Below are 19,637 nucleotides of genomic sequence, written 5' to 3' on the forward strand. Positions count from 1 at the left end.
TCCCGAAGACACTTCAGTTTCTGGTCCCCTACCCTGCCAGGCACCGCTGCCCCAGCCTGCCCATCCCCCTCTGCCCTCTCTCTCCCTGCGGTCCAGCCTCTTCACCCCACAGCCACTCCTTTTAGTTCGGAATCTGTCAAAGCCAGTTCCAGGGAAAACTAGTCCATGGGATTTTAAAATATGTTTAGTGAAAAAAGTTTTTTGTACTCCATTCACTTTGGGAAAAGCCAGATGCTCTAAGGCCCTTTATGTGCTTCCTCCTCACCAAGAGTGGTTGGAATATGCAGCTTCTCCCCAGCCAGTCTTACCAGAGGATCCTTCGGCAGGAAGGACCCTTTTCCGCAAAACTCACCGCAGACAGCCTGATCTGCAGCGTCCTGGCCGCTACCCTCCTTTTCCCCAGAATAGGCAGTGTTTCTCCTCTGGTTGCCCTGCCTCCTCCTGTGATACTGCCCACCTGGACAGACACTGTGTGGGTGTCCGGTGCCGCTCTGGAGCGGCAGCACTCTGTCCATCTGCCCCGAAGCAGTGACCCTATCCCTCTGTCCTCCTGAGCTTTTCAGGACTGGCCTTTGCCTCAAGAACAAATCCCCCCACCCAGCACTCTGGCCAGTGGGCACAGGCCCCTGCCTCAACCACCCACGTCCTCAAAGGCACCTGGCTCTGAGATGCAGGGTGGTTCCCAGAGGCACCTGTGTGAGGGTGCATGGAGGGAGAAAAGCTGAAGGTCTTTAACATCTAGTGGTGGCTTTCAATTCCCCCCACCGCCCCCCTAGCGGATACCGGCTCCTCTCGCTGGCCCTGCTTTCCTCCTGCCTGTGATGGAGATGATAAGACCCACCTGGTCCTGAGCAGAGCTGGGGCCCACGTGCTTGGGGCTGTGCAGAGTGCTTCCTACTCACTGACTCATTTAACGAACTCAGCGGCCTATGAAGTTGGCACCATTGTCACTGCATCCATTTTACAGATGCCCGAGGCACGTAGAGGAGAGCATCGTGCCCCAGGTCACAGCAGCTAGCGCGTGAAAGAGCCAGGATTTGAACCCAAGCAACCTGGTGACCTGATCCACTAAGCTATATGACCCACATAAATGAGGTGATAATGAGGGTTATGTACGGATGTGAGAGTTGGACCATAAAGAAGGCTGAGCACCTGAGAATTGATGCTTCCAAATTGTGGTGCTGGAGAAGACTCTTGAGAGTCCCTTGGACAGCAAGGAGATCAAACCAGTCAATCCTAAAGAAAATCAACCCTGAATATTCATTGGAAGGACTGATGTTGAAACTGAAGCTCCAATACTTTGGCCACCTGATGTGAAGAACTGACTCATTGGAAAAGACCAAATGCTGGAAAGATTGAGGGCAGGAGAAGAAGCGGGTGGCAGAGGATAAGGTGGTTTGGATGGCATCACCGACTCAATGGACATGAGTTTGAGCAGACTCCAGGAGTTGGTGATGGACAGGGAAGGCTGGCGTGCTGCAGTCCATGGGGTCACAAAGAGTCGGACAGGACTAGGCGACTGAACAACAACAAGGGTCAAATGAGGTTATGGCACCAGGGCTTTGTAAACTGTAGAGTGCTTTGCATGGTCAGAGTGTCAAGTCAGCACTCGGTTGTGGAGCGCCTGGTGTGAATCCTTGTCTCTCAATAGACACTCAGGAAGCATGTTTTCAGGTTGCTTGTGGGGTACCCAGCCTGTCCCCGAAGGGCCCCAGAGATGAGGCCCCCCCTCCCAGCATGGGTCGGGGTGGCTTAGTCCCTGAGTCCCTCACACCCAGAGAGTCCCTGAGTGCAGATCTGATGACAAGCAGGGTGATGGACACCAGACCCAGCTGACTCACCCCCTTGCGCCACAGGCCTTCTAGAAAGAGGCTTGGATGTACGAGGTCAGCGTGCCAGCATCAACCCAGCTGGGAGGCCAAAAATCCCCAAGGAGCTGTGGGGACGTCACGGGGTTTCCGCAGAAATAAAATCACAGATGCTTCCCACTAGGAGCAGAACCCTTGCCACCATCAGGTTTGGCATGGCTTGCCACGGTCACCCTGTCCTCCCAGGGAGACCCCCGGGAGCTCCCTGGGGCAGGTCCCTGTCTGAGCTGTCTAGGGCCACAGGCACGCACTCAGCAGACACCTGCAGGAGGGGCCTGGATGTGGATGGAGCAGGGAGAGCCGAGACCTTCAGGGCAGCCCCGGGCTCCCGAGGCCTGAGTGTCGCCCTGGCCCCACTTCTGATCTGTCGCAGAGGCTCAAGGCTCTGCTGTACCTCCACCCACACCCCTGCCCTGGGCCTCAGTTTCCTCATCTGTGAACAATGTGTCTGAGCAGATCCCCAGATCCGTTCTAGATCTAAGCCATGAGGACTGGTTTTGTGTTGGTTGGTTTGTTTTTTGCCATCTACCACTTTTAAGTCAAATAAATGCCTGCTTTTTGATTCCTCTGTTCCCCACCTCCCTTTTCTTGAGAAATTTTTAAACAAATCTTTAAGTTCATAGCAACTCACTAAAAGAGAAGGCATACCCAGTTAGTAAAAATAAGAGCCCAGGCTCAGGAGAAACAGCTGCTGTCCTAGACCAGCCATATCAGTCCTGCATGATAGGGGAGTAACGACCCACCCACTCTGAGCCTTCATTTTTCTCCTCTGCAAAATAGGCTAATACTGCCCACCAGCTGCTGTGAGGCTGTGATTGATGGAAGGTTGCTTGTTTGCCTGTGTGGTCCGAACGTGGGCTCTCAGCTCAAGAAGAGCCTGGCTCTGACTCCCAATAAAGAGGACTAAACAGGGAACTGGGAAATCTGCATGCAGATCTCTGCTCGTGTCTTGACTGGCTGGTGCCCCTCAGCTAAGCTTTCCCCACTCTGAGCCTCTGTTCACCCTCCTTTTAAAAATGGAGCTGCCCAGGGGTTTTCTCATGTGTTGGCACCAAGTGGTTAAGAATGACTGGGCAGAAGGGTGTGTGGATGACTGGCTGGGTCGTGTGTGGGCCCAGTGGAAGAATGCAGTGACTGGTTAGCCATGCCTGTCAGGGGTGCAGGAGGTAGGGGCGGCATCCTTACACCACACACCTTCTGTGTGATGGGTGCTTCTTAAGGGCCCATCTAGTTACACTGACTCTCCCTTGGACCTGCCATTGCCCCACCCCGTCTGGAGCTCCTGGAGAATGCCAGGTGGGTGGATTTGGAGGCTCGAGGAGCTAGGGTGAGGAAGAGATGGTGGAGAACACCTTTTTGTCCCCAGAACTGGAGCTGTGGGCATCTTCAGGGCGTTTACAGCCGTCTATAGGACACCAGCTGGTGGTCAGGGGACCCTGGCTCCACCTCCAACTTCATCCCACACTGTGTCTTCTGAGTTCCCCCAGGGAATTGTTTCTGCCTTCCCTCTTCTCCACTTCATGGCATCTGAGCCTTTGGAATCGCAGGCAAGAGCCTTAAAACAAAACCAGGTCAGGGCCGCTGTGTGACCGCTGCCATCCTAGGGAAGGCTTGCAGCCCAGACAGCATCAGGCAGGCCCGTGACTCCCTGGCTCTGCAGTGACAGTCGTCTTTGTCCCTCGCAGAGATGTTGAGGAAGCCTACGCTCCCATGGAGAGCATGATGCAGTGAAACCTCATGGGCTGTGTAACCAGCCTGGGGCTCAAGTCCTGGCACTGCTACTTCTCAGTAGTGTGACCTTGGGCAAGTCATTTTACCTCTCTGAGCCTCAGTTTCTTCATCGATAGTATGGTAATAATAACTGGGACATCACAGTGGAATTCTGGGGCTTAAAGTAAGCTGACAGACGTGGAGAACCTAGTGTCTGGACGTATAAGTTCATTTGTTGTTGTTCAGTTGCTAAGTGGTGTCAGTCTCTTGCCACCCCGTGGGCTATATAGCCCTTGCTCTGCTTCTCTTTCCATTTGGAGGAAACAAAAAGCAGAGGCGGCATAGCCTTGGGGAGGAGAGGAAACCCAGCAGCCTTACCCAGGACTAAAGCTGGCCCTCTTTCACCTTTTGGGAGAGAAGCTGTCAGTGAAAGTTCACTGCAAGGTCACAGACCTGGAGTGTGGCCAGAGGGTGGTGGGAGGTTTTGACCCCGAGAGTATGACCTGGGCTTGCTAAGGCGTCATGGGCCCCAGGGAGATGAGCACACCTGGGTGCAGCTGGGACTCCCAGGACCGTGTGGGTTGGGACAGTGGGCTGGCACCTTGGTCAGAGCGACACGGACACGTGTCCTCCCAAGTCAGCCATCCTCTCCTCTGGATCAGCTCTTGTGTCCCGGAACAGGTTGTCAGGAGTACCTACCCGCCCTCAGGAGTGGCCCCTCTGAAACACCCAGGTGTACGTGGTGGTGTCCCACTAACCACCACTGACAATGGGGGTTCCTGTAGGGGAAGGCGGGTGCTGGGAGACTGGGTCATCAAGAGAAGCGGGTCCACCCTTCCAGCAACCATGCCAAGTCAGAGCGTCTGAACTCTGTGGCCAGGAGGTATGTAGCTTTGTCCAGTCCTGGCATAAGGGGCACTCCCCAAATTAAGGAGGGGTCCTGCATTTGGAAGAGACTGTTGTCCAAATCAGGATTTCCCTTTTCAGAACAATGTGCCCTGCGTGACTTCACTTACTCAGCTCCTCCGCTCAGTGGGAAGGGAGGGGATACACCTTCCTGTTTGAGAGATGAAGTCTTGGGGAGATAAAGGGCCCTCCCACAGCCTCCCTGCCAAGAAGGCCTGACTCTCAGGGCCCACCCCTACCCAGGGACCCCACCAAGAGCAGGGCCACAGGCTGGCCCCAGGATCTGCTCCAGCTGCCTGGCCAAGAATGGGAAGCAGCTGGTCCAGGGCAGCTGCCTGGAGCTGCCTCTTCCCTCTCCCCACTCGTGTCTGTCCCTCTGCCCTCCTCCCTGACTTTCCTGGGCCAGGGCACAAAGTCACCCCGACTGTGTCTGCTTCACCATCACCCTCTTCCTCCGCCTGCAAGCAGCGTGCCTGGAGACCTGCTACACTTCTCTAAGCGCCTTTACTGTTAAGATGCGGAAGGCATCCAACTGTATCAGTGCTTTCTTAACCTCCGTCTCTTTCATACCATTTACATTATGTTTAAAATGGTTCTTTAATCCTTCCAGGTTTGCCGTCCCTCCCTTATTTAACCTCATCCCAAATAATAATATCCACAGACTCGCCAGTGATCACTGTTCTAGTCCAAATACTTCACTATGAAAATGTACAATCTTTGCCCATGGACCACCTAGAATCATCCTTGTTCCTCTAGTGATACATGTATCACTCTCTGGGAGCCCCAGCCTGGCTTATCAGAGTCTCCCTGGTAAGATCCTCCGATTAGGACTGACTTCTTGCTGAAAACCCATCCATCCATCCATCTAATGAGCATTGCTGAGCACCCACTGAGTACCAGGCCCTAGGCTAGGCTAGACTCTGGGAATCCATAACTGCAAGACATCTCAACTGATGAGGGAGCCAGATGCAAAGACATCGCCCTTATCTAGTACCACCAAATTGGGGGTTCGTGATGGGGCACTGAGGACACAGAAGTGAGTGGCTCCGCTGGGGGAAACCAGCCAAGAGGGTGACCACCAAACCAGGCGTTGATGGATGAAGGGGGCCAGGCATTGTGGGCTGAGGCACAGAGGTAAAGACCTAGAGGTGTGATCTTCAGAACACGGTCCCAGAGGCAGGCAGCAGCCCCACGTGGAGGATATGGGATCAACGGGGAGTAGTGGGAGGTGGGGGCCAGACAGGGGCTGACACTGTCACACAGAGGTCACTGCTGAACCCAGGGCCCACAACATTCACCCCTCTTAGAGTCCGAGAGCTGGTAAACCGGCCGACCAGGATGCATCCCCTGGAACCCCAGATCTCCCACCACGCTGAGCAGCAGGCGCATTCCAAGCTCCCTGGCCATGACGATGGCTTGGAATGCAGCCTCTGCTCTGCAGACTGTAGGTACAGCCCCCCCACCCCTGCTGCTAGCACCGCTCGTCCCGGGGGACCCGAGCTGCAGATGTGCATGGTGATTGAATCGTTTCTGCACACCGCTGCTCACACGGCTCCCCTGGGGACCCGCCACTTGCCTGTGCAAACTGTCAGGAGATGTGTGTGCTCCGTGCGTCTGGGTCAGCACTCAAGTGTGTGCATGTACCTATACATGTGTGCAAAGGGGGTAAGCATGTGGGTGTGCACACACAGATGCAGAAGCCTCTTGGCTGAGTTCACGTTTGTTAAGTATACCAGTTAACTTGTTGGCCTCAAAGGGGGAAAATAAAACACACTGATGTTAGTACCCCTGATACCAGCCCTAGGGAGCTGCCTCCAAGGTTCCAGGGCCCCACTTTCCATGGAGCAGGTTAGAGCAACTCACTCTCTATTTCTAAGGAGGAGCCTATGAGGGCCATGTCCCTCCTCCAACATTTTGGAGGTGAGACCAGGTGAGAATCTGCCAGGGAGCCAGGAGGTGGCCCAGGTCTCTCCTTAGGCCCAGCAAGGTGGGTTCCAGTCCCACTCATCCTTTTTCCCCTGTGTCCATCCCCTCTCTCCGCCCCTGCCTACCATCCCACCAGGACCATGTGGTCCCCAGGCGCCCTTTCCACTCTCCACAGTCTACTCTCCGAGCCGCCCTACTTGCCTGAGGGCAGCAAGCTTTCCTTGAGCGCATCTTCTGTGCTGAGCTCCCCTGAGGCTGGACTCACCCGAACTCCCCTACTAGTGGTGAGTCGTGCGAAATGAGAGCTTGGCCCTTTCAAGCACTCCCCTGTGAGCTGGGAAGCTAACCCAGATGTCACCGTTGGAAAACCTACCTACACGCATTTAAGTCAAGTCGAGCATTAGCTTCAAGGAAAAGCATGTCACAGAGAAAGGGGAAGCATCTGAGGTCTGAGGTGACCCTGGAACAGTGACCACCCCCGGAGTTCCCTGGGCCAGCAGGCTCCCCGCAGGCCTGTCTCCAGACAGGCTTTGCAATTCTAGAGTCAAACCATCTTATACTTGTTGAGATGCGTTTTCCAAACAGCTGGAGCTCCTGACACCAAAATCCTAAGATGTTGAGTTTGAAGACCTGCCAGCAGCCGGCTAGGCTTCGTTTTACAGACGGAAAACCAAGGAGGGTGGCAGAGCTGGGCTGCCTCCAGGTCCCCACACTGACTAGCCTTGCATCTCCTGCAGGCTGCTGGCTGCTCAGACCAGGACAGAGGGCCAGGCACCACAGGGGTGGACCGCCTGAGCCCACGCTCCATTCAGAGGCAAACGTGGCAGGAAGGGCCGAGGCGTGGGTACACCCAGGGCCTGGCCACCAGTGGTCTCCAGTTGGGAGGGAGCCTGGCCGCAGCGGGCACTGGAGTTACAGCCACCACTGAGGATTTGAAGCGAGCGTAAAGGTTTAGAGGTGTCCAAGCTGGAAGGAGGGAAGCAGCAGCCAGGCCCAGCAGTGCTCCTGTGGTGGAGGGCGACCTCTGCTGGCCGCTGAGCGCTCCCACTTTCCCGCAGCAGCCAGCATGCAGGGAGCCCAGCGGCACTGGGATGGCCTTGGAAGCAAGTGGATGGGTGTGGACAGGTGCCAGGGGCACATCTTTTTGGGCTCTCGCACAGTCTTGGGTGGGGACTTCCAGGAGGCTCTGACCTCCAGTCTTGGAGGATTGGAAAGAACATGCCTCTGGTTAAAAAAGCGGAGGGTTTGAATCAGCCCAACACCGTCCCAGCTGTGTGACCCTGGGAAAGTCACTTCATCTCTCTGAACCTTTTAGGATTAAGTGAATCAGCAATGCACAGGGCCTGGCCTAGTGCCTGAACACAGCAGATGCAGAGCTAATGGGAAATCTCACACTGCCCCTCAGGGAGCCACCGTTTTCATGCCTCCTTCAGCACCCTCTCTTCTCTTCATGTCTGTGATCTTTAGCCTTCTAGGCCTTGACCCTCCTCCTTCATGGGCTGGAAGCACTAGCCCATCCATTCCGGGTGTTACTAGCCCCAATTCTCCACTGATCCTAGTGGTTTAGAACTGTCGCCTCACCTGTGAGTGTCCCCTTAACCACCTAGACGTTTTGTTCTTGTATAGATTGAGACACACACTACTTGCAGTCGTCCCTGCGATATGTGATGTCTCTCCTTTCAACCCTCTGGGTCTCACAGGTGTCCCACGCCCACCGTTCATGTCTTGGTTCCTACAACATGGAGCCCGGGTCTGGGAGTAAAGCCCCCTGCGATCTAGATCTAGCTCAGAGGTGCTGTGTGGCCTTAGACACTCCACCTGTGGTCCTCAGGCCCCCCAAGAATAAAACCAGCTGAACTCGAGGTGGTGGAAGAACTCAAGGCACCTTTGGTCAATGATATTCTGAGCACCTTTGAATCCAGGAGCTATCTCAGGCCACATAGGCCTCCAGATAGGACAGCGCATGAGTCAGCGTGGCTGCTGCTGCTAAGGCGCTTCAGTCGTGTCCGACTCTGCGCGACCCCATAGACGGCAGCCCACCAGGCTCCCCCGTCCCTGGGATTCTCTACGCAAGAACACTGGAATGGGTTTCATTTCCTTCTCCAATGCATGAAAGTGAAAAGTGAAAGTGAAGTCACTCAGTCGTGTCCGACTCTTAGCAACCCCATGGACCGCAGCCCACCATGTTCCTCCGTCCATGGGATTTTCCAGGCAAGAATACTGGAGTGTGTTGCCATTTCCTTCTCCAGGAGATCTTCCCAACCCAGGGATTGAACCCAGGTCTCCCGCATTGTAGGCAGACGCTTTACCCTCTGAGATCCCTCACCAAATTTCCAGAGTTCAGATTTCTAACCCCCTGGGCAGTTATCTTCATCAACAGCACCCCCTGCTGGCCACATGGGCCAGCGCAGGCCTTTTGTCCTGGTTGGCTACTGCCTGTGGGCAGGGAATTGAGATCTGCACAGACCTGGGGTTCCCTTTGGCTTCCCTTCAGGCTCCTCCGTTTTAATGAGGCCCTTTGGCTCAGTGCCCCTGCCTTGCTAGCTGTGGAAACAGCAGTCTGTAACTGGCGCCCTGGTAACCAGTGTTCGCTCATGCCCTGGGTGGGGGCTGGACAGGCCCAGCTCTTTGTGTACCATGTGGTGCTTGAGAGACCACCTTCGAGCCTGTTTCCTCATCTGTAAAGTGAGGATATAGGAACCGTGTCTATGCCTAGTGCCTGGACCAGCACTTGACATAAGAAGAGTTCAACAAATAGTCATATAAAAGGTGACGTGGAGTAGATAGAAGCTTGGACCAAGAGTTCCATGAGCTCAAGAAAATGATTCCATTTTCACCTCACCATGTTCCATAGAGTTAGCACAGTATACGATGTTGACAAGTATTTACTGGGTGAGTTGGAAGCATGCAAGGGTGGACAAGTGGAGAATAAAGATGGATGGGTGGATGGATGGGTGGGTGGATGGATGGACAGACAAGCATCTAGATGGATAAGTGATGGAGAAGTTGTATATCTGGGTGTGTAAATGTGTGATAGGCGGTGTGATAGGAAGAACGCTGGAAGGGTGAGGGTAGAAGAGATCAATGTGGGGATGCTACCCACATTTTTACATTTTTGCTGGAGAGCTACAAGATAAGATGAACCCAGCAAGCACTGATCAAAGTGCAAAGATGCCCGAATGACCCAGAAACTCCACTTCCAGGAGTGTGTTCTCTAGATTAATTCACACATGATGATGTGGCTGATATAAAAGGCGATCCTCTGGCACTGTTTGCAATGAAGAAATCTGGGGCTAGCGCAGGCCTCATCTCGGGCTAGAGTGTGAGCCCCTGGAGCAGAAGGGCCTTGTCTAGGGCCTCAGGCCTTAGAACAGCACCTGGCCGGGGTGGACGTTCAGATGGCAGTTGGATAAATGACTCATCAGTGCCTGGGATGCTGTGCAGCCATTAAAAACTGAAAAGGCTCTTTATGTCTTGGTGTGGAACACACTTTGAGATATCCTTAAGAGGAAAATAGCGAGGTCCGGAGAGTGTGTGCAGAATGCTATCATTTTATACTTCTTAAGGGGTGGCAGAGGATAGTACACATAGGTATTTGCTTCTCTGAGTCCTTCAGAAGGAGGCAGATGACACTGGTTCTCTCCAGAAGGGTCCCTGGGGGCAGGGGACAACGCCAGCATGACCCTGGATACCTGGGATTTTTGAACCACGCCAGTGAGTCGCCTTTTCAAGCACAAATGGAACAATAAGTGCTTGAGAAGAGCTGTGTGGTGAAGAGCTCCTTGGAAGAGGAACAGGGCCTTCTTCCCAAGGCTGTGGTCAGGCAGACTATCAGCTTCCTGAACCAGGGTGGGGGCAGAGAGACAGGACATGGGAGCAGACAGGCAGACACAGTCCAAACCACCACTTGCCATGGGAGATCTCAGACCTCAGTTTCCTCATCTGTAAAATGGAGGCGATTCTAATCTCACAGAGCGGGTGTGAGGATTGAGGAGAGAATGCAAGGGCCCAGCGCACAGCAAGTGCTTGGTGGATGGGACGTTTGGTGACAGGCCCAGAGAGGAAAGGCCTTCAGGGGGCCAGGTTTGGGGATAGCAGAGAAGGCCAGGGGTGGGGAACCTCTGCTGAGTCCCTTGTGTCTGACCCAGGTGTCTGCAGCCAGAAATGCCCTGGGGTTATGGGAAGACAAACAGCCAGTGAGGAGCAGACTTCTGCTTAGGCCTGGTAACCCGGACTCCTGAGCAGCGGGAGGGCCAGAGTTGAACCTCTCTCCATCTGTCTGCCTCTCCTCCATCTCTGCCTTTGCACTCGTGGCCTCCCTGGAGAAGCCTAGGGGCTCCACGGGCTTTGCGGAACCGAGGGGACCTCGTCACACACATGCTCACCTGCCCCAGGCCCAGCATCATTCAGGAAGAGTGAGCCTGCTGAGTGGGACAGCCCTGTGCCCCAACCACTCGGCCAGGAACTTGCAGTCAGAGTCCCGGGGCCCAATTCGGGCTCCCTGTGCCACCCCAGGTAACTCCCTTCCTCTCTCTGAACCTCAGTCTTCTTGTTTGGAAAAGGGAAGTGGTGCTGATGGCTACCCTCTTTCTTTCCTGGGAGAGCAAAGGGGAAACATGCAATTGTGGTTTGTAAACTCCAAGGCATGGGAGATGCGGGGAGGGCACCCACGGCAGGATTGCCGCCTTAAACGATACATGCTGCAGTCAGGGCTGTCTCATGGGGAGATCTCTGCGCACACGTGCACACACAGCCACAGCAAGCGGGCTAAGTCCTGCAGCAAGAACCTGAGGATGGGGCTGCCATGGCCACCGCCACCACCCAACACACACGTGCGTGTAGACATGTGCGTTGGCCTTGCCTGCCCAGTGCTCACATGAGCCACCCGCAAAGAACACCCAGGAACACCTCCTGCCCTGAGCCTAGAGAAGGGCTGGGCAGCCATGGGCATAGCTCCTCCTCCCAGCCCAAGGCTGCCCCGGGGCAGAGGCCGGCAGGCCTGGCACAGCCCCAGTGACACCCACTGTCCTTTGTCTTCACAGGCTGGACAACGTTCATGGCTCTCGGGTAGAGCCCAGCGAAACGGCCAGAATGAATTCTATGGACAGGCACATCCAACAGACCAACGACCGACTGCAGTGCATCAAGCAGGTGGGTATGCAGCCGGGCTCCCGCCACCTCCTCTGCCAGCCTGGCTGCTGGCAAGGGCAGGGCAGGCGAGGCAGGCAGAGCGGAGGGGGGACTGATATGTACTGTGTAGTAAGCACCTGAGATGCTGGGTGGAGGTGATGGTCGGCAAGGCCCGACTGCTTGAGGCTCCTCGACCACCCACCTCGTGAGAACTGGCATGGACCAGCCTCACATTAGAATCACTCCGCTGGGTTCAAATGCCAGCTATGCCTCACCCCTTCCCTGTCCTTCCCAGCTGTGTGACTTTGAAGCAGTGTCATGCCCTCTCTGGGCTCCGCTGTGCTCTCTGGGTTGCTTTGAGGATGCAGTGAAGTGCCTAATGTCCCTCCCAGACCCAAGCTCTCCGCCTCTCTGCTCTAGTGGTTCTTTGTAAAGAAATAGAAAAGGAAAGGTCTTGGAAAATCAATCATCTTACAGAAAAAGAAACCGAGGCACAGAATGGGGAAGAGAGCTGTCGCCTAAAGTCACAGAGTGCAGCCCACTGCTTCAGGGAGGGCCTCGTCCCCGAGGGTGCGAGCTCCCCTTCCTGCCTATGCTCACATCAAGCGTAAGCGGTGATTTGCCTGCCGGGGCTTCCCGGGTGGCGCTAGTGGTGAAGAACCCACCTCCCGATGCAGGAGACAAAAGAGACAGGCGTTTGATCCCTGGGTCGGGAAGATCCCCTGGAAGAGGGCATGGCAGCCCACTCCAGTATTCTTGCCTGGAGAGTCCCATGGACAAAGGAGCGTGGAGGGATACAGTGCATGGGGTCCCACAGAGTCGGACACGACTGAAGCGACTTGGCACACACACACACGCTCTCTGTGTGGATTATTCAGACATAGGGAACCCTTCACAGTGGGCTCGGAAGTCCCCACTTTAAGAAGCCTGGTTGAGCCTGGGCAGGCAGGCGCCCCCTAGTGGTGATCAGGAGTGATGCGCCCTCCCTCTGGGCTCAGGCTCCCTGAAGCCAAAGGCAGCATGTCCGTGCACAGACTCCGGTGATATTTTACTCCAGGAAAGAGGAGATAGAGCGAAGGAGTAGAGGCTTTGACATCAAACAGACCCGAGCCCAAATCCTCACTCCTCCGTGTACCCACAGTGTGATCGCTGAGATCAGGCCTGGCCCTGTTTCTCTGAGCCTCAGTTTTCCCTATCAAGCGGGTCCAGTAAGGCCATCCTCATGGGATGCTCTGAGGACATTATGAGTGGAGCGCGTAGCCTGGCCTGGTGGCAGATGATCTGCTAATTGTGCTGGGGGCGCTGTCGTTGGTGTCTCAGTGACAGGGGATGTCTTAGGGGAGGGGAGTGCTGGGGCGAGGCCCCTGGCGTAGGTGGGCTTAGCTGGCAGTTTGGGGACCCAGTGTAGGCCTCCAGCCTCAGGACCCCCCAGGGGAGGCGGGGGCAGAGCTCACAGCCCCACCCCTACCCTGCCTGCCCTCCCCGATCCCCAGGGCCCAGGGGAACTGAGGCTAGTCGGCGGGGATGAGGGATGTGCGTCCTCTCATTAGCATCAAGCAGAGCAATCTCGGAAGCCGGGGCCTTGGGTCTGCGGAGAGGAAATTGAAGACGACTTGTTACAGATTGAACTCAGCCGAACAGCTCTCCCAAACGCCAATTACGCCTCTGTTCACGGTCACAGAATAGAAACCAGACGATGGGCTCCTCCTCCCCTGCCCATCCCTCCTCCTCCTTCTTCTCCTCCTCTAGGCTCCGTGGGGCTCTCTCCCAGCTCTGCCTTTGACCCAGTTTCTCCCGCCCAGGAGGGATCAGCTGTCAGAGGCTCCACGCCCAGTAATACAGTCAAGCCCCTGTGCCCGAGCCCTCTGTGTGCTGCTGGGCAAACAGCTCCCCCTACAACCTACTCACAACTTGACTTTTCTCCCTGCATCTGATTCTCTGCAATAATCAGGGAGCCCTTTACCCGCTGGGCTACCCAGGGGTCCAGCAGGGTCCGGAGCTCACGCAGGAGCAGCCTCTCCAAGCATGGCACATGGACTCAGATTCACCAGTCAGTAAGCCTGAGTCTCCCTTCCACCACTCGCTGGTTTCCTGACCTTGATTAAGTTGCCACTTCATCTCCCATCGTCTGTAAATGGGCATCATGATGCAAGCCAGTCATTGGGTCCTGGAGCTGCTTAAAAGCCAGGGATCGTCTCCACTGTCCTCGCCTGACCTACCCCACACACACATGTCTGCACGCATGCACACACACACAAACACACTACATAGCTCTGTGCTTGGGCCAGACTGTGGCTCATCTGTGAGGGTGAGCAGGCTGTCCAGATGCCCCTGGGCTGTCCAGAGCTCCCTGCGTCCTCCACGCTGCTCCCGCATCTCCAGTCAGACACAGCTCAGCGCTGATGTCTGTCTGCTCTTCAGCTGCCCCAGAGGGCAGCCGTGGTGACTGAAGACTGTTGATTCTCAGACATCCCCTAGACAGATCAGAAGAGAAAGGTCTGCACGTTCTGAGGATGATGCATGCGTTGGCTGTGCCTTCCTCTGGCTGGTGGAGCTGTGGCTCCCATCAGGGCCTCAGAGCCTCCGACTCTCCACCCTGCCTGACTTACAGTGCAGCCCTCCCTGTCCACCCGCCCTGGTTCTCGCCACTGCTGGCACTTGCCAGCCCCCGAGCACCCAGCCGTCTGTCCGTCTTCTCTCCAGACCTCTGGCTCAGCTGCCTTTGTGCTTTCTGAGCTTCAGGTGCTGGGAGAACCGGTGCCCTCTCTAGGACATGCCTTAAATTGTCCCCACAGGCACATCTGGGCACCACGTGCAAAGCCATGCCAATCAACTAATTCCTGCACAGCAGCCTCCCCAAACCTCAGGTGCCCTTTTGAGTCTCTGCACTTCCCCTTCCTGAGCCCTGGTGCTCCCTGGGCACCCAGTTACCGCTCCCATCCTGCTCTTTCTCCCTTAAGCTGTAAGCCCCGCAGGGTGTGCATCAGGTCTCCCTCCAGGCTGAGTTCCTCAGGGGCAGAAGATGAGCTGTATTCATCGTACGTCAGCAGAGTCCAGGCCAGGGTGGGGCCTAAATATGTTGGGGAAGAATGGGGGTGGGGTAGGTGATCACAGATCAGTAGCTGAGGGAATGGATGGATGGATGGATGGATAGATGGGTGGACACATGGATAGGCAGTTAGGTGAGTGGATGGTGGGTGGATATAAATGATGGATGGATAAAGAAATGATGAACGAATGGATAAGTGGGTGGTTGGATAAACTCTGGATGGAATGAAAGATAAGTAGGTAGATGAATGGATGGATGAGTGATGGATAAAGTAGAGAATGGATGAATGGGTAGGTGGACAAGTGGATGGATGCATGGGTGAACTGATTCATTTTTGGATGGATGGATGGGTAGATGGATGGATGGGTCATTTGATTCACAGATGGATTGATAAGATGCATTCATCACTTCATCTGGGCACTGGTGTCCCCAGCTCCTGCTCTAGCAGATTCAGTGGCCAGTGGATATAGCCTAGGAAGGTCTTCTGAGGAATTACAGAGATGAGCAGGCTTCCTGGTCAGGGGGTGGGCTGTTAGTATCCAGTAACAGCCGCAGCCAGGGAGGACTCTGCCTGTGATTCACGTCTGTACTCCCATCCCCAGATCATCAAAGGGTTGCCAAGCTCACCCCACCCAGTCCTGGCCCTCCAAGTACCACTGGGGACCTAGTCTGAAGCTACGAGATTGCTGGCCTGCTCTATACACATAGCATGCCTTGGGCAGCTAACTGCTCACAAACCATTTCTGCATGGACCTGGCCTCATGCCAGTTTGGGGTGTTCTGGAGATGAAGGGGGCACTAATTCTATTCTGGGGGAGCTTGGAGGAGAAACAAGAAGCCATAGAGAGGTCCTAGTGTACCGAGCAATAGCAGTCTTGCCTGACACCTGCTCTGTAATGGGGATGCCATTACGGATGTTGTTTCTACACTTTGCAGCAGCCCTGCACGCTGTCCCCATCCCATTTTGCAGAAGAGAGATCTGAATCTCAGGAATACATCCAGGGCTGTGAGACTCAGTGGCTGAGATGGGGTCCTCTTCATTTCACTGCATCCCTCAGCCACCTCAGAGTCTCTAAATGGACAACAGAGCACAGAGTGGGTGGAGGTTTGGCCAAGGCCGCACAGCCACTGAGCAGTAGCTACCAAATGGGATGCCTGAGGTCTTTTGTACCAATGAGTTGCACCCACGAGTCACCTCCCATAGCCCAGATCAAAGACCTCATGAGCTGGCTGGGGCAAAAGTGGAGAAGCTCAGAGGTGGGCTGGCCAGATATGGAAGGCTGGTTGCCTGGGGCCAAAACAAAACTGGACCCATGAGACTGGCCTTGGAGACCCCTTGCAAGCCTAAAGCCCCAAAAAAGGATGTCAAAGATGGGATGCTGTGGGTGGGCAACTCTGAGAGCACCATGCGGCGGTTGCTGACCCTGTTAATTGGGTGTGACATCACGTAAATAAACGGAATAACTTGGTTAGCAGAGGGAAGCTGCTGGGCAGGGGATTAACCGATTTGCATGGCTTTCCACGCGGAGACCAGATGCTGCCCATGGGCTTGGAGGGGGCAGGTTTTAGAGAGGACACGGGAGTCAGAGGGCCCACTGCTGCCTGCTCAGAGGGTCTGCTTCCAGCCATGGACATCCTCCTATCTTCATATGCAATGAGCTCTGTCTGCAGAAAGAGCCGTGTGTGTATGTGTGTGTATGTGTGTGTGTGTGTAGCCGGGGCAGGAGGTGCTGAGTGCAGCTGCTCCTCCAGAGGAGCCTTTGGAAGACAGAGTCAGGGCCAAGGGCAGCCCCACGTGCCAGGCGCTCTGCCAGGGGCCGTGTAAGCCTCCTCTTGTTTAATCTTCACCACGGCCCCGTGACAGAGAGCTTGCACACCTGCCCTCTTTCCCTGCTTCACCTCTCCCTGTCCCTTTGCTCCCACGGAGGGAGAATACTCAGATGCGTTTCTCTTTCCACCATCCATTTTTAAATCTGGCCTTTCATAAACCACATTGTAATAGCAATCATGGAACTCTAAAGGAAACAAAAATCCCCACCACTAAGCCATGATCTACCATCCCCATTTTACAGGTAGGGTGACTGAGGCTGAGACGGGAGAGGATGCCCTAGGTCAGTAGACAGTTGTGGGTGAAGACAGCGTGATTCCAGGGCCCCAGCCCCACAGGGGGCTCCCCCAGCATATCCTGCTCGCCATGCAGTTCTGGGACCTGGCAGCTCCTGAGACCCCTCCCGGCCTTGGCTCCAAGACAGACCTTCACTGCAGGGTGGGAGCAAGTCACTGGTCCGAGGGCAGCTGCTGTTCCCAGTCTCTCCCGGCACCAAAGACATGGGGATCCCCTTTGCAGCTGGCTTCTACTCCACCCCCTGTGGACACCTTCTGCCTGTCCTGCTGGGGACCTCACAGGGAGTCACATTCAGCCCTGAAGTCCCAACTCTGCCCCAACATGCTCCGTGACCCTGGACTCGATGCCTAACTCGGCCTGGCCTAGGAAGACTCGGATCAGCGTTAAAGAAGGAAGGGAAAGCTGCAGCAGCCCCCTCCCCTCCCCCCCTCCCCCCGTCAGCCCCATGGCCCGGCTCTGAAGCAGAATCTAGAAGCCTTGGCACCAGAATTCAGCCTCTGTTGACTTAGACCCCATAACTGGGTGGGGTCTGAGCTCAGGCAGGGGCCCCTCCCAGCAACGCCAGCATCCCTGAGCCCAGGAATCCTGGGTGAGGGGAACAGGAATGGCTGAGCCACATGCACCTCATCACGACGTGACAGTCACCTGGGCGCCTTGTGCTTGAGTGCACCTTCCCAGCTGGGTGTGGCCTGGAGACCTCTTTCTGTGCCCCCTGCTCCTGCTATTTGGCTCCAGCAGGGCTTGCTGGAGCCAGAGCAGGTGGCATGCAGACCTGGGCTGTGGTGATGGTGGTGGTTTGCGAGGCAGGGGGTGGGGGTGGGGGGTGCTCATCAATAAGGAATCTCCAGGGCCAGTCTGTCCTGACTCAGGGAGAACCAGCTCCAAGGATGGGAGCCACACACCACCCTCTTGAACCCTACAGGGCTTCCTAACCCCTACTGCCAGCATCCAGAAAACACTTTAATATCTAACGTCATTGCCCTTTTCTAGACCTCAGTTTTTCCATCTTTGCAATGGGGTCGCAGTTCCCATCCCATCAGAAAGCAGGCTGGAGTGGAGATTCAGGGGGAAAGTGAATGAGGAGTTTGAGAGAAATTAATCCTGCCTGCCCCATCCTGTGTGTCTCCTCCCCAGGGAAACCTGGGGTCTTTGCTGCCCGGGACTCCCTCACACTGCACTGGCCTCACTTCTGGAGCCTCACGCTGCCTCCTCTCCCTCTCCCACAGCACTTACAGAACCCCGCCAACTTCCACAATGCCGCCACGGAGCTGCTGGACTGGTGTGGAGACCCGCGAGCCTTCCAGCGGCCCTTTGAGCAGAGCCTGATGGGCTGTTTGACGGTGAGTCTGTGTCTTCCCGGCCTGTGCCTACACCCAGGGAGGATGGCTGGGGACTCATGTGTTGGGCTGCGGCTGGAGGGGAGGACCCGTCTGCATGGACCCCTGACAGGCTTACACCTGCAGGGAATCTAGTCTGATGGGGAGACACATTTTGGGGGGTTACGTGTGTTCTTTACCCTTGATGAGAAAGACATGATCCTACTTCGAAGAGTTCCAAACTTTTGAGAGTAAGTGTTCCATCATAAGTAAAGCAGAGAGACTCTTGAAGGTTTTCAACCCTCTTTTTATCCATTCATTCATTCACTTCGGTAAACATCTGTTGAGCTCTTTTTACAGCCATCCATTCATCTATTCATTCATATAAGCATTTATTCAGCTTCTATTACATCTATCCATCTATCCAAATAAACACTGATTGATCTCTCAGTTATCATGCACAATCCCCTCTGCTAAGTCCTGGGAAATTGAAGATGGGAAAGATTCCCTCTTCAGTGGGGAGATAGCTGTGGGAAGAGACAGCTGAGGAGATCATGAGAAGGTGGAGGGAACACGGAGAAGGGAAGTGGTACCCATCTTGGTGGTGGGGCAGGTTGCAGAAAACAGGAAAGGTGCCCCCGATCCGTCTGTAGGGGTCTGATAACCTGTACCAGCACCCGAGGATAGCAAGAGTGTCCTGAGCATGTGGAGCAGAGCACGCCAGGGCCCAGATGTGCAGCAGAATCCAGGAAACTGAAGTTAACTCATCCTGGTAAGGGTCTAGGATCCAAGCTGGGCAGAGGCCAGGCCCAGGGCTAGCAATTTGATTTGCCAAGCTTAGGAGCCCGCTGGCTGACAGCCACGTGGAAGGAGCTCAAAGCTTATGACTGTCCCCAGCCACGTGGCCTGTATCCATAAATGTGAGGGCACCTCTGTGGCCAGTGGGGACAGCTGCTCAGACCGTCCAGAGTCAGCTTTGAAGGGAATGTGGGTAAACAGATTTCCGGGGAGCCTGGCTACCCCAGCACTTGGGGAGGAGGGGCCAAGATGTACGCCTCATCAGGCAGGAACAGTGGGTGCAACCCAAGGCCGCCATGTTTTCTGAAAATACCTCCAGACAGGAGAGAGGCAACAGGCCGTCCCTGCAGAGCACCTCCTCCGTGCCCGACACTGAGCGTGGCCCCCTGGATGTGCCTTCTCATTGACTCCTCAGAGCAGACTGGTCCTGCCTTCATCCTCATTGTATAGAGAAGGAAGCTGAGAAGTGGGGACTGCCTTCCCAGGTTCACACAGCCAGTTAGAAGTGGACCTGGGATTCAGGTCGGGACCCATCCACCTCTATTCCTGGCCTTTAGGGATGCCAGGCAGGGATGCAACCGAGACCTTCCCAAGGTTTCTCCATTTGTCCGAAGCTGACACCATCTGGCTCCCTTGGGGCCACTGGGCCAAACCAGGCGACCGCCTGCACTTCCCAGCCCTCCTCATCCTCCAGCCCCTGGGCTGCCCCTCCCTCACCCAGCTCCCTTAATCCTCTTTGTGGGGATCCTGGCTCAGGCTAAGCCCCAAGGGCAGGGCCAGATGTTACTCCTGTCCTGCTGCTGGTAGTCG

At 55.4% G+C, this 19,637-nt stretch overlaps 1 protein-coding gene across 4 annotated transcripts in view; it reads left to right on the forward strand.

The window, feature by feature from the left end:
* The window catches only part of ZMIZ1 (zinc finger MIZ-type containing 1), a 151,051-nt gene that overhangs the window by 26,733 nt on the left and 104,681 nt on the right, over window positions 1-19,637 (forward strand). For all 4 annotated transcript variants that reach the window (XM_025284815.2, XM_045165585.1, XM_025284816.2 and 1 more), the window contains exons 2-3: window positions 11,453-11,561; window positions 17,940-18,053. In XM_025284815.2, coding sequence (XP_025140600.1) covers window positions 11,502-11,561; window positions 17,940-18,053 — 174 coding nt within the window. In that variant the 5' untranslated portion in view covers window positions 11,453-11,501. The remainder of the gene's footprint in view (window positions 1-11,452; window positions 11,562-17,939; window positions 18,054-19,637) is intronic.

The sequence above is a fragment of the Bubalus bubalis genome, chromosome 4 (assembly GCF_019923935.1).
Source record: "Bubalus bubalis isolate 160015118507 breed Murrah chromosome 4, NDDB_SH_1, whole genome shotgun sequence".
Lineage (NCBI taxonomy): Eukaryota > Metazoa > Chordata > Mammalia > Artiodactyla > Bovidae > Bubalus > Bubalus bubalis.